Source organism: Amyelois transitella, chromosome 9 (genome assembly GCF_032362555.1).
Source record: "Amyelois transitella isolate CPQ chromosome 9, ilAmyTran1.1, whole genome shotgun sequence".
NCBI classification, from domain to species: Eukaryota; Metazoa; Arthropoda; class Insecta; order Lepidoptera; family Pyralidae; genus Amyelois; species Amyelois transitella.
In genome coordinates, this window is record NC_083512.1 from 4,270,184 (window position 1) to 4,282,440 (window position 12,257).

The 12,257-nt window shown below is 32.9% G+C and overlaps 2 protein-coding genes across 3 annotated transcripts; one reads left to right on the forward strand and one right to left on the reverse strand.

Annotated features, from left to right (window-relative positions):
- The first annotated feature begins 923 nt into the window (after positions 1-923).
- On the forward strand, positions 924-4,404 carry LOC106134664 (cytochrome b5-related protein-like). Its single transcript, XM_013334763.2, has 5 exons — positions 924-1,314; positions 1,553-1,956; positions 2,351-2,539; positions 3,124-3,354; positions 3,881-4,404. Exons 1-5 carry the CDS (start codon positions 1,060-1,062, stop codon positions 4,164-4,166), a joined length of 1,365 nt encoding a protein of 454 aa, XP_013190217.2. The 5' UTR covers positions 924-1,059; the 3' UTR covers positions 4,167-4,404.
- Positions 4,405-7,698: 3,294 nt separating this feature from the next.
- Positions 7,699-11,286, reverse strand: LOC106134663 (aldo-keto reductase AKR2E4). Of its 2 annotated transcripts, XM_013334762.2 has the most exons (7): positions 11,193-11,286; positions 10,933-11,016; positions 10,026-10,208; positions 9,749-9,865; positions 9,266-9,433; positions 8,623-8,826; positions 7,721-8,397 (listed from the first exon to the last, which is right to left on the reverse strand). In XM_013334762.2, the coding sequence occupies exons 1-7, from the start codon at positions 11,199-11,201 to the stop codon at positions 8,137-8,139; spliced, it is 1,026 nt and encodes a 341-aa protein (XP_013190216.2). In that variant the 5' UTR covers positions 11,202-11,286; the 3' UTR covers positions 7,721-8,136. The 2 variants fall into 2 exon arrangements, with proteins under 2 accessions (XP_060801785.1, XP_013190216.2); XM_060945802.1 differs by lacking the exon at positions 10,026-10,208 and having other exon boundaries at positions 7,699-8,397.
- Positions 11,287-12,257: the final 971 nt, after the last annotated feature.

Below are 12,257 nucleotides of genomic sequence, written 5' to 3' on the forward strand. Positions count from 1 at the left end.
TAAAAAAAAAAAATAATAATAATAAGCAAATTTTATTATAAATTGTACTGAGTATGTAGCTGAATAATTTATTTTGCAAAACACAGGCAATCAGAACCCTTTTTAGGTAAAACACAAATTAAAATGTATTCAGTCTCATGTAGGTACCTATACTCGTAAAATAAAAATTCGGTTGTCACAAAACTTTTCTGTTGGGAAAATTTCTTCCTGGGCTAATAAATATAGGTGAAAGGTTATGTCAACGACATTCTATGATAATGTTATCGCACAATACGAATATAAAAGATAACATATGTTTACAACAATTGTATATGTTTTCTGTTTCATAACATTAATCTTATTATATAACTGGATAACCAAACTAAAAATTATAATCTTAGCGTAGATTAGCATAGGACTTCAAAGTTTTAGAATGTAGGGTTCTGGATGACTTTTTCCTGGGAAAATGCCTTTTTCTTGGGAAGAGGAAGGGGGGCCTTTTTAGGGATCTCTACTTAAGTAAACCCAAATCGGTCAAGCAGTTTTAAAGTTTATTTATTTATCACAAACATATATATACCGCCACCTTCCGGATAAGGGACGTGATTTTATCTATTAATTTATGTGAAAACCCAACAAATGTTAAAAAAAAAATTGTGCTACGTTTATTGAACAAATGGTCAATTACAAATAGTCACTAATACAATAAAAAAGAAATATTAATCTCTAAACATTCAACAATAACTAGATATTTATAAAGAATTATATACTCACTAACCTTAACTAACGTAAACAAAATAAAAATGGTAATAATAATAAAATTCGGTAGGCAAAGTCAAAGATTTAAACTAGTAAATAAGAATCATGACAACATTATCTTTATGTTTGATATGAAAACAAAAATAAAATAGCATTGACAATAATACAAAATATATTATCACCACCAACGTGAGTAGTACAGACGTCAACTTGCAATCTTTGGATAAAGTTTGAGTTGGCTAATAGAGTTTGAATCGTGCAGTCAACTTGCTAACAAATTTAATTTAATTGAACGCAGAACTTTTGAATATTGTACCGAAAATGGCACCAAAAGGTGCAGAATATTTAGAAATAGCTCATCAACGAGCTGTAGAAAAGAAGACACATGTGAGTTTTCCTCAATTGAAATACCCATCACTAAGGGATGAAGGTTTAAAGGATCCTGTGCAATGGTTAACTGGAAAAGCCATGGATGATGGTGCCGAAGGTCTTTGGCGTGTTCATGATGGCATCTATGATCTAAATGAGTTTATGCATAAACATCCTGGCGGTGAAGAATGGTTGGATTTGACTAAGGTATATATTATTTACACCTAATACTTTATGTTTAAAAATTCAAATATTCAATATGTTAATTTAGTTATTTTTGTGTATTGCATTTAAAGCACAGATACATGATTAAAAAATTAAGATTAAATCACTTATTGTAATCAGCAACATGCTTTGTCAAAATATCTACACAAGTTAATTGGCGACATGTTTTGTCAAAATCTTCTTTGACTAAGAACGTTATTATAGGTTTTTTCTTTTTTAGGGCACAGATATTACAGAGGCTTATGAAAGTCATCATTTATCGCCATCAGTGGACAAAATATTACAGAAGTTTTACGTAAGACCAGCAAAAACCCCAAGAAATTCTCCATTCACTTTCAAAGAAGATGGCTTTTATCGAAGTCTGAAAAGATCTGTAGTAGAAGAACTGAAAAGCGTTCCTAAAAGTGCTGGATCGAATACAGAAAAAATCATAGATGGATTGTTTATAACATTCTTAGTATCATCAGCAATAACAGCTTGGGCTGAAAACTATTGGGTAGTGATGGTTTCATATTTGATTGCATCTTTATCTATGGCTTGGGTAATGGTAGCAGCCCACAACTTTATTCATAGAAAAACCAATTGGCGTATGTATTTATTCAATATAGGACTATGGTCTTACAGGTAACACTTGAATTTTATTTTATTACTCATGTATTATCATTAATAACGATCATTCTCAAATTTTATGGAGGCTATTTAAGATAATTACTAATAACTAGTTCATCCAAACTCCCATACCAGTCTTTATTACTATAGCAGTCGGCGTAAAAATGGTCAAGTCTTTTCACAGAATGTAAAATATCGCTTATATGCCCGCTTTAGTGAGCCCCAAGCTTTGAAGTAAGCAACAGAAAATGCGATCGGACGAACGCGCTGGAATATAAAAATAGGCCCCCTATTTCTGTGGCATCTAATAATACTCCCCTTACTATTCAGTTTTTCTTTAAGTATACGGATCATTGTATTATTCAAATAACATATTTGTTTTGTTTTATTGAAATGTATCTTGTTTCAGAGATTTTCGAATATCACATGCATTATCTCATCATCTGTATCCCAATACGCTAATGGATTTGGAGATAAGCGGATTTGAACCCATAGTCTTTTGGCTCCCTCGACGAGATACACCAGTTTACGGACACTTCGCTATTGTATTCGAAGTGATTTTGTTTCCTTTCGGATGTATACTAAACTTCTTGAAAAAGTATGGTTTCTTTACATTACGCTTTACATAACAGGGATTATCTCAATTTTGTATTTTTATTTTTCTAATTAAACATTTTATTTTATTTTTCATAACTATAAGTTATGACTTATGCTCATATATACGGTAAAATTTTGCATTCTGTGTAACTTATTATGAATAATTAGAAAAAATCTGCAACATAGAGATAGAAACCTATTTCTAGAAGTAATAATTACTAGAGAATAAAAGTTAGAAGACTTAAATACTAAGAGAGAGAGAGATAACCTGGGTCAGTAAAACCTTTCATAGAGTTCAGTGGAAAATATTAGATAGGCATATAGCAGTGGGCGAATACTCGTATATGCTGAAGAAGAAGAACAACACGAGAAAGTGATAGGTTGCCTTGCATAAACGTACCCTTTCCTTGACTGACCTTTCAAACTGCTTTGGTTATATTATCCCCTGTATAATTGGTACTCGTACTAAATTGGAATTTTAATTGACCTCTGGAAGAGAACAGTTTGTTTTTTTTTTTTGTAACTAGATCAGAAAGGAAAAACTTCGTAACATGTCTCTTTTCAAATTAAAATGAATTGTTTCAGGTTATTTCTAAATTTTACACGCAAAGACTTCTTTACTCGTCATTACCGTTGGCACGACGCCCTCGGCTTATTGCCAATCTTCTGGATGTATATCTTCAGTAGCCATTCCTTCATTAACACATTTATCTTATGGCTTTGGATCAACTGCACTGGGAGCTTCATATTCTTCACCATTGGATCCAACGCTGCGCATCACCACCCTGACTTGTTCCATGATGGAGATGAATTAAGGTAATTTATGAATAAAATTTGAAAATACATTTTGTTTTAACTTTGGTCCAATATCGGTTAGGTTCTCCAGCAAAGATCACTAAGTCAGATTAGAGTAACTATATATATTTAACCTGATTTGCGAAATCAAGTCAAAGGCGCAGCCCGGGCCCCTCTAGAATGGTGAAGATACGAGTATAACCGGTACTGCCGACAGAAGATGGTAAATGTTATTATACTTATAGTTATAGAATATCCTGTAAATTTTGCCTTCGTGATTTGTGACTAACAGCTCTGTCTACCCCGTAAAGGACAAAGTGTTATATTATATGTATGCATGCTATAAACATGGAATTCGTTTCCAAATTTTAATTGGACCGCCTGTTAGGTTTAATATAAGGTTGATTCTGCCCTAAAAATGTTATTTCATCCAAGTATCTTCATTATAAAGATTAAAAGAAAAATATACTACGTGAAATGGCAAAAACCTTTGCCTTCGCAGTATTTCAATAGGCAATTTGTATTCCACTGAAGATTTTTGTTGCAGGGAACAAACCCGGGATTGGGGTATTCACGAAGTCGACGCGGTCATTGACCGCACAGACATCAATGGAAACCTTTTTAAAGTGATGACCTTTTTTGGAGACCACACTCTTCATCATTTATTCCCCACATTAGACCACGAAAAACTACCTTACTTATACCCTACATTCCTAGCCCATGTTGCTAAATACAAGGCAAAGTTTAGGCTAACCAAACAGTTGAATCTGTTTATCCAACAGATTAAAGTTACTATGAAGAGAGAGCCTAACACTTTGTCAGAGGACGATTAATTAACTACTTGTTCATTATAAGTTAAATAAGGAAGTCTAACTCTCGATCTAAACTAATTTATAGTCAAAACTTAAACTGTTGCTATCATGTAATTGAGCCAAATTTTGCACTATTATTGCATAAAAAAGAACTTTACGATATCCTTACTTCTTTTTATTTTAAAATCGTGAATTGTATAAATACCATACTACTCGTAATGAAAATCGTGACAAAGTTAAATAAATCATTGATATTAAATTGGGTTTTTATTAATATAGGTGACTACCATTTTAAAATAAAATAACTAAAATGAAACTATTTAACTATTTAAATACTAAGGTCTAGTCTTTCTTCTACTTATTCTTAAATTTAAGAGCTAATTCTTGTTGGTGTAATTAAGTGGAACTTGGTCCATTTATTTCATCCATTAAAGTGATTATGGAGAAAGGTCTAATATGTTTTGCAAATATCCACAGAAACATTTCTGTACTTTTATTATAAGGTAGTCTCAACAAATAAATAGTAACATTTATGAAACCATAGCCCACAATGCATTAACGAGCAAAATTGCCCCTATTATGAAAACAGTAACAAGATAACGTTTATTTACATAATGTGAGTAGCCAATTTCGCAGTGTAAACAATATGATATCAAAAGCTATGGAAAATTAAACAGCCGATTGGATGGAATCTTTTTATCTCGCATTGTCATCCCACAACAACTTAATCAGTAAAAATAAATCTTTGTTATTTTTTATTGATTCCGTATTGTCATATATCTATACTAATATTATAAAGCTGAAGAGTTTGTTTGTTTGAAGGCGCTAATATCAGCAACTACTGGTTCGAATTGAAAAATTATTTTTGAGTTGAATAGACCATTTATCGAGGAAGGCTTTAGGCTATATAACATCACGCTGCAACTATAAGAAGCGAAGGAATAATGGAAAATGTGAAAAAAACGGGGAAAATTATTCATTCTTGAGGGCTTTAATGATGCCCAAAATAACAATTCCATGCGGACGAAGTCGCGGGCACAGCTAGTGTATGTATAAAAATGTCGCGTTACTATTTTAATAATAAGTTAATAAATCATTTTTTACATTAGAGCGGCCTACAACTACTTTCGCTTACTCTCCGAACAGTTAATTAAGTATAGCGTGATTTCAAAAGTACAACTACACTAACAACTTGGCGAAAGAGAAGATGTAAAAATAGCAAAAAATTTGGTTAACTTTTAACCAGTTTTGGCTTTGCTCGCCATATCTTACGGGACAGATAGTCACAAAGCTCGAAGGCCAAGTTAAGGTATATTTTATTATCATAACGTTTATTAAAAACTAGCTGTGCCTGCGACTTCGTCCGCGTGGAATAGTCATTTTAGGCATCATTAAAACCCTCAAGGATGAATAATTTTCCCCGTATTTTTCACATTATTTCTTCGCGGTTTCAAGTTGCCGCGTGATGGTATATACCCTTAATAAGCCTTACTCGAGAAATGGTGTATTCAACACAAAAATATTTTTTCAATTAGAACTAGTGGTTCCTGGGATTTGCATCTTCAAACAAACAAACAAACTCTTCAGCTTTATAATATTAGTATAGATCATGTTTATTATCATGTATTACGAACAAATTTAATTATACAATACATACAATACTGATAAATAATTTATTTGAGGACCCAATCGACCCAAAGTGAGTTGGTTTAAGATAAGAGAATTCCCCGCAGGTCTTTCTGAATATATACTTATTATTGCTTCCAACTTAATGTTAGTTTCTGCGGATGTTTTTCTAATAAGCTGTGCGCAATGCCAATCGTGAAAAAATAAACATTCCGCTTTTTTTTAATGCTCACCGAATACACATCTATTTATCGTGTCAAAAGTTTTATTTTTCTAGTAATTATAAATCGGGACTAGTTGTCATCAGAGATATATTTAATTTTAGCAAAATCGGTATACTTGCATTTATCTTGTGCTTGTTCCATATCGCATCCTCAAATTAACATTTGATACCTATATTATTTTTGCCATTTTGTTTTATTTTTGACTTGTAGCGAATGCTAATGAAGTTATATAAATGAAAATAATAATTAAAAAATACTAAGAACAAAACAATTTTCTCATTCATAAGTGTACATGGATTTATCTCCCTTTCAAAACGTGCATTTAAGTGCAACTCTTTAACTATTTACGATTCCGGAGCAATATCTAAAGTGCAAATATCAGAGTAAGCGTTTTAAGCCCACTTATTTCATTTGTAGGAAGCGATTTCTGCTTTAATTTATAGATGTTCTGGAATTAATGGCCTGGAGTTTTTCAAACCGGACTGAGTATCTCGATGAATTTGCATGGTTAACTATTGAAACCCTAGTCGGTTCTAGATGGGATACTAGATTTACTGGTAAAAAAAGGTATCGTATGATTACCGGCAGAGAATGCAACTAATTTTATTACAGTTAAGTAGCTGACTTCTCAAATCTGTAAAATCTAATACATACATACATACATACATACATATGATCACGTCTATATCCCTTGCGGGGTAGACAGAGCCAACAGTCTTGAAAAGACTGAATGGCCACGTTCAGCTATTTGGCTTAATGATAGAACCGAGATTCAAATAGTGACAGGTTGCTAGCCCATCGCCTAAAAGAGGAATCCTAAGTTTATAAGCCTATCCCTTAGTCGCCTTTTACGACATCCATGGGAAAGAGATGGAGTGGTCCTATTCTTTTTTGTAATAGTGCCGGGAACCACACGGCACGGTAAAATCTAATAAATGAAACAATAATTATTATCTTTGACCTTATTAGAATCGACCTTATTCTGATCCTCATTTCGGTATCTATAATGAGTCCAAGGCTTAAACTGCTAAAAAATAAACTGAGAGCATCCTCTCCAAGGTCAAACTATACTTTTATTCAAAACCCCCTACTCTCCTCCAGTATACAGCTCATATCTCTCTTCTATTTGGAGTACTATTCGAATCAATTGTGAGTTGACTCTGCCCGCTGTCAGTTTGAAGTTTCAGAAGCTATTCAAAGACATTTCATAAAAAAAATTCTTCCTAAATTTAAGAGCTAACTCTTGCGGTGTAGTTAAATATAATATATTTTGATAAAATAAAGCAAAAAGATAACATTACAACATTGTAGCAAGTAAAAAAAAAAAACACGGAGATATTAGATGAATGGAGAAAGATTCATACGATTTATTCATGATTATTTATATAGGACCTATTATAAAGCTGAACAACAGCAACATCGCCGGCTGGTAGCGAGTCTTTATCAGTTTTATTAGGATCGCTTAAATTATTGCCTCATGTGCTACGAGCATTCCTTAATCGAACAAGTATCGGCGCGGGTAGTGAGGCACCCATCACACCTCTCGAATTTTCCGATAGGTACTTAGGGTTAAATAATTAAAATACTGAGGTCTGGACAGACAAAGGAATATGAGTACACAAAGGAGATTTTACCACCAGAGCTTACACTACCAAACAGATATTTAAAAAGATATGAAGTATAGGTATTATTTACAAACCAACATCAGATATTGTAATGAGCTTTGTATGCGGGAAAGAGTGTAAAACTTCATAAATCGAAAATGGATGTTCAATAAAATATTTCCCTGGCGGTATTTTGAAATTTGATTATCATACTAATGATTTGAATGATAACTAAAAATAACCAATTCATTTTGAGAGTGTTAAAATATTAACTCGTCATTATTTTTCTGTTGTTGTTGTTCAAGCTACATTTTTAATGGGATTTTGAGGTTTGTTATTGTGAAATATTTGACTGAAACTTATTAATAACCTACTTTTCTTGGTAATTCGTTTTTTTAAAGGCTGGGATTATTGTATTAGAATTGCACTAGTTGCAACCTGATGAACTATAATCATATCTGATATGCTACCGGATCCAAAGCACGCAAAACCAATCATTATTAAGATAGACAATAATACATAGTTTTATTAAATAAATTAATCAATGTCGGCATTAGCACCATTTTTCCATATTCTTAAGCAAAGAGGAATATCTTCTTTATATGGTTGTCTTTCCTCTGGGAAAGGATAGTTTTGATGATTCTGCCAAAATACAGGCACAACCGTGCGGTACTCGACGTCAAATTTTGCAATCGTTTGTACATCATTTTCGTCCAGGTTGAAGTCGAATATAGATGCGTTTTCCAACAACCGAGATTTTGTGACAGTCTTTGGGATGCTCACTATGTTTCTTTGATACTGAAAAATAATAAAATACAAATATAACTACATAAAAATTAAGTTATTATTTGGTTACTCAGAAGAGTCAAAAAGAAATTAAAATAAATCACCAATATGATTATTACTTCATCGATAATTCCCGCTAGGTTCACCCCTTTTCTTATTGCTTATCATCAAAATTGTATCATGTGTAATTGCTTTATAATTTTTATAGGTACGAAGTTAGAATACTGAATAACTTACCAAATATCTCAACGTGATCTGTGTAACAGTTTTCCCGTGTTTATTAGCTATTGCCAGCATCAAGGGGTTATTCAGCTTTGGTTCTGGACTGTCAGGGGGTTGTCTGGATGGCATCATTGTTCCAAATGGGGAATACGCCACGACCACTATTTTTTGCGATTGGCAGTAATCAACCAGTTCTTTCTGCCCCAGGTTTAAGTTAATCTGTAAAGTATACAATAAGTTGATATATAAGTTTATTATATTAAGCATAAGATCCTTATCTCTCTCACTCATAGGATCCTTACCAATCAGGATAAGAGCCCGGGTTGATTCTTTGACCACGATCTTAGTTGGTTAAGTCTGATTTTTTCAACGCAACTTCTGACCTCCGCAACTAACTAACAACAACTAAACAACTAACACTAAATTTTATGTATATTAATAATCGCAACCAAGTTAGGAGTCTTTTTCGATTCCGGCTATCACTTCTGATTTGTAATAATTTCATTAATTCCTGACAAACAATTTGCATTCCATACCTATTTAACTTAAAACCACTAGTTTCGACATTTTTGTGTGATCAGAAAGATTTGAAAATATCTAGGTAATACTTTTCTCGTTACTTTTCGCAAGGTTAATCTTAAAAACAAAACAAACTTACTTCAACTTGGTTGACTACCGGCGGCACTTTGCAGTTAGCAAGCAATCTCTTCAGCTGTTCGACATTAAAATTCGATACGCCTATAGACTTTGCCAAGCCCATGTCCAAAACTTTTTCGAGGCCTTTCCAAGTTTCCAAGTAGTCGATTTTTTCGTCGATCCCGTCCGGCTGTTGCGAAATTATTTTTTAACTACCTAATTATCTCAGGTTTTCTTACGCTAAGATACAAGATACATTATTTATTAGCCATTTAACTGTTTTTATTTCAAAAAAGTAAGTAAAGCCAATAGTATGAATGGAAACGAGAATATAATATGACAGTTTGCTAGAAATAGTTTATAAGGCATTCCCTATGATAGACTTTACATATATTTTCAATCAATCACTAGACTTTTTCTTGATAAGAGATTAATTTGGACTAACAAAGTCGCCTGTTTTATAATAGATAACCAAGGTACGTTACTAAAATCTTGGCTAACTCACCGAAATAGACATTGGCCAGTGCATGAGGACTTGGTCTACGTAGTCCAAATTAAGGCGACGAAGGCTGTCTTTCACTGATTGGATCGCATCAGCCTCTCTGTGATTATGTTGCCAGACCTGAAATTAAAAAATATAGTATCCATGATATCCTATAGAATGTGCATTTAAAAAAGATTTTTGATTAATTGATTTCCTTGTTGACGATATAATTTCTGTCTTTTAACGTTTCCTACGTTATCGTGGGTGGCTACCATGAGGTTTGGTCCTTATTTTTTACCTTCGTAGTGATAAATACATCTTCCCTCTTGATCACACCTTCCTTTATCTTTTTATTCACCACCTCTCCTATTTCAGGCTCGACGCGGTACAAATGAGCCGTATCTAGATATTTGTATCCAATGTCTATGGCATAGGATAATGCCTCGATAAGCTTCGGTACATCAGAACTAAGAAATTGTAACTGAAATGTGAAAGAAATTTGTTAAATGTTATTGTATGTGTAACCGTTTCTTTCATGAAACAAATATCCTGAGTTAAGTGTCCGACTATTGGAGTCATAAAGTTTTTTTGGTTAAATATTTAAGAACGTTATTAATAATGACACACTCAGAACTTAAGACAAAGCCATGGAGACCAGAAGGCAGAGACGCTATGTTGAAATGGTGTAACCTGACTTTCCAACTGGTCATTAAGCGGTTCTCTCCAGATAGAATGTAGCCGCATAAAAAACACTGGGACGACTCAAAACCAGCAGGTTCCAAATTAATGAATTCTACAATTGTCGTTATAATCAATACTCATAATCATGCATTTAGGTTTAATACATACATACATATGGTCACGTCTATATCCCTTGCGGGGTAGACAGAGCCAACAGTCTTGAAAAGACTGAATGGCCACGTTCAGCTATTTGGCTTTATGATAGAATTGAGATTCAAATAGTGACAGGTTGCTAGCCCATCGCCTAAAAGAGGAATCCCAAGTTTATAAGCCTATCCCTTAGTCGCCTTTTACGACATCCACGGGAAAGAGATGGAGTGGTCCTATTCTTTTTTGTAATGGTGCCGGCAACCACACGGCACCATTAAAAAAAAGGTTAGTTAGGTTTAGTCAATGAGTAAAATTTTGATGTAATATAGCCGTGATCTAAAATTACTGTAGTTAGTAACTAATTAATTAATTACCTTTTCGTCAATTCCCAACCAAGTGCCCAAGCCCAGAACAGGCATTTCTATACCATTGTTTAGCTTTGTTGTTGGTATATTAACCTGAAAATGATGGTATATATAATTAAAAAAGCGTTAAGCAAAGGTCAAACAAGTAAGAAAATTCTTTCATAAAATCACCAGAAACTTCCACACGAATTTACAGACCAACTACTATTCTATTTAAAGATTTATAAATTGCTTCTTTTTGTTTTAAAAATGCTCTGAATCGTACTCACTTTAACCATTTTTCACACGTTTAGTAGATCTTCACTAACATACGACTGACCGTGAACGCAGAACGTCGGAATAACAAACTCGTTTTGAGGATTCATTGACTTCAATTGCCTTTTGTACTAGACTTATTATCAAATGATGACAATTTTTGCGGTCGGCGTAGCGAAGACTGAGTTTTATAACTATCATAACTAAGCGTCAAATGGTAAAAAAGTATTAGCTAAGTTGATTTGTATGCATTATTTAGATATTCGTTTTGCCTACCTACCCACAAACTGTTTGTATTTTTTGCAAGATAGCTCACATAAAACTAAAAAGTAAGATGAAATCTATTTATAATTCTGAATGTATACCTAACGGTATTTTATATATTTACATTTCTTTTAAAAATATTTTTAAAAAGAGAAAATCTTTTCTAGAATTTAAACATTAATTGATGTCATTGGCCAGCTATAATTATGCTGCTGTTACATCATTGATACTCGTACTGTGTAGAAATACTTTATCAGTTTAAACAAAATTTAATGTTTGCTTTCGTTGTATATTCCGATTTTTTTATTTAGCATCTTTTTTGTATAAATGGAGATGAAGCCCGATTTATTTATAAATAAGTGATGTCGTGGTGATTTTTTTGTATTTTATATAAACTTTAATATTATTTAAATAACAATTAGTCCATTATTTTGATCACTATTCAGTTTACTGGTGAAATTTATAATTCAGTTCAATCAAATGTCTACGAAAATTTAATGTCAATGGACATTATCAATAGGTGCTCTAGCAGCCGCAGTTTGTTGTATGTATTGATTAAACAATGTTCGTTCGCAATGTCAACTACATATAGTATACATAATGATTGATGTCATTACAAATGGTATTGATAATAATTGAAATATTATTTGAAGCCATAGAGAGCATCGGTGGTTAATGGATTAAATGGTACCGGATTAAGGTAATTAGCGTCATACATATTTTTATTTAATGTCTGAAAAACAATACCACCACTTTATACAAACCAAAGTTAAAGGAATGTCAGATTTTCCTGCCGTTGACTGTAGGTACATATA

Bases quoted from the DNA above. Each gene is read 5' to 3' on its own strand.
- LOC106134663 (XM_013334762.2), bottom strand. The intron at 9,434-9,748 runs GTGAGTTAGCCA...ATTTCGCAACAG, and splicing joins ACTGGCCAATGTCTATTTCG to CCGGACGGGATCGACGAAAA. The intron at 8,398-8,622 runs GTAAGTTATTCA...ATTATTTTTCAG, and splicing joins AGATCACGTTGAGATATTTG to TATCAAAGAAACATAGTGAG.
- LOC106134664 (XM_013334763.2), top strand. From the start codon at position 1,060: ATGGCACCAAAAGGTGCAGAATATTTAGAAATAGCTCATCAACGAGCT. The intron at 1,315-1,552 runs GTATATATTATT...TTTCTTTTTTAG, and splicing joins AATGGTTGGATTTGACTAAG to GGCACAGATATTACAGAGGC. The intron at 1,957-2,350 runs GTAACACTTGAA...ATCTTGTTTCAG, and splicing joins ATAGGACTATGGTCTTACAG to AGATTTTCGAATATCACATG.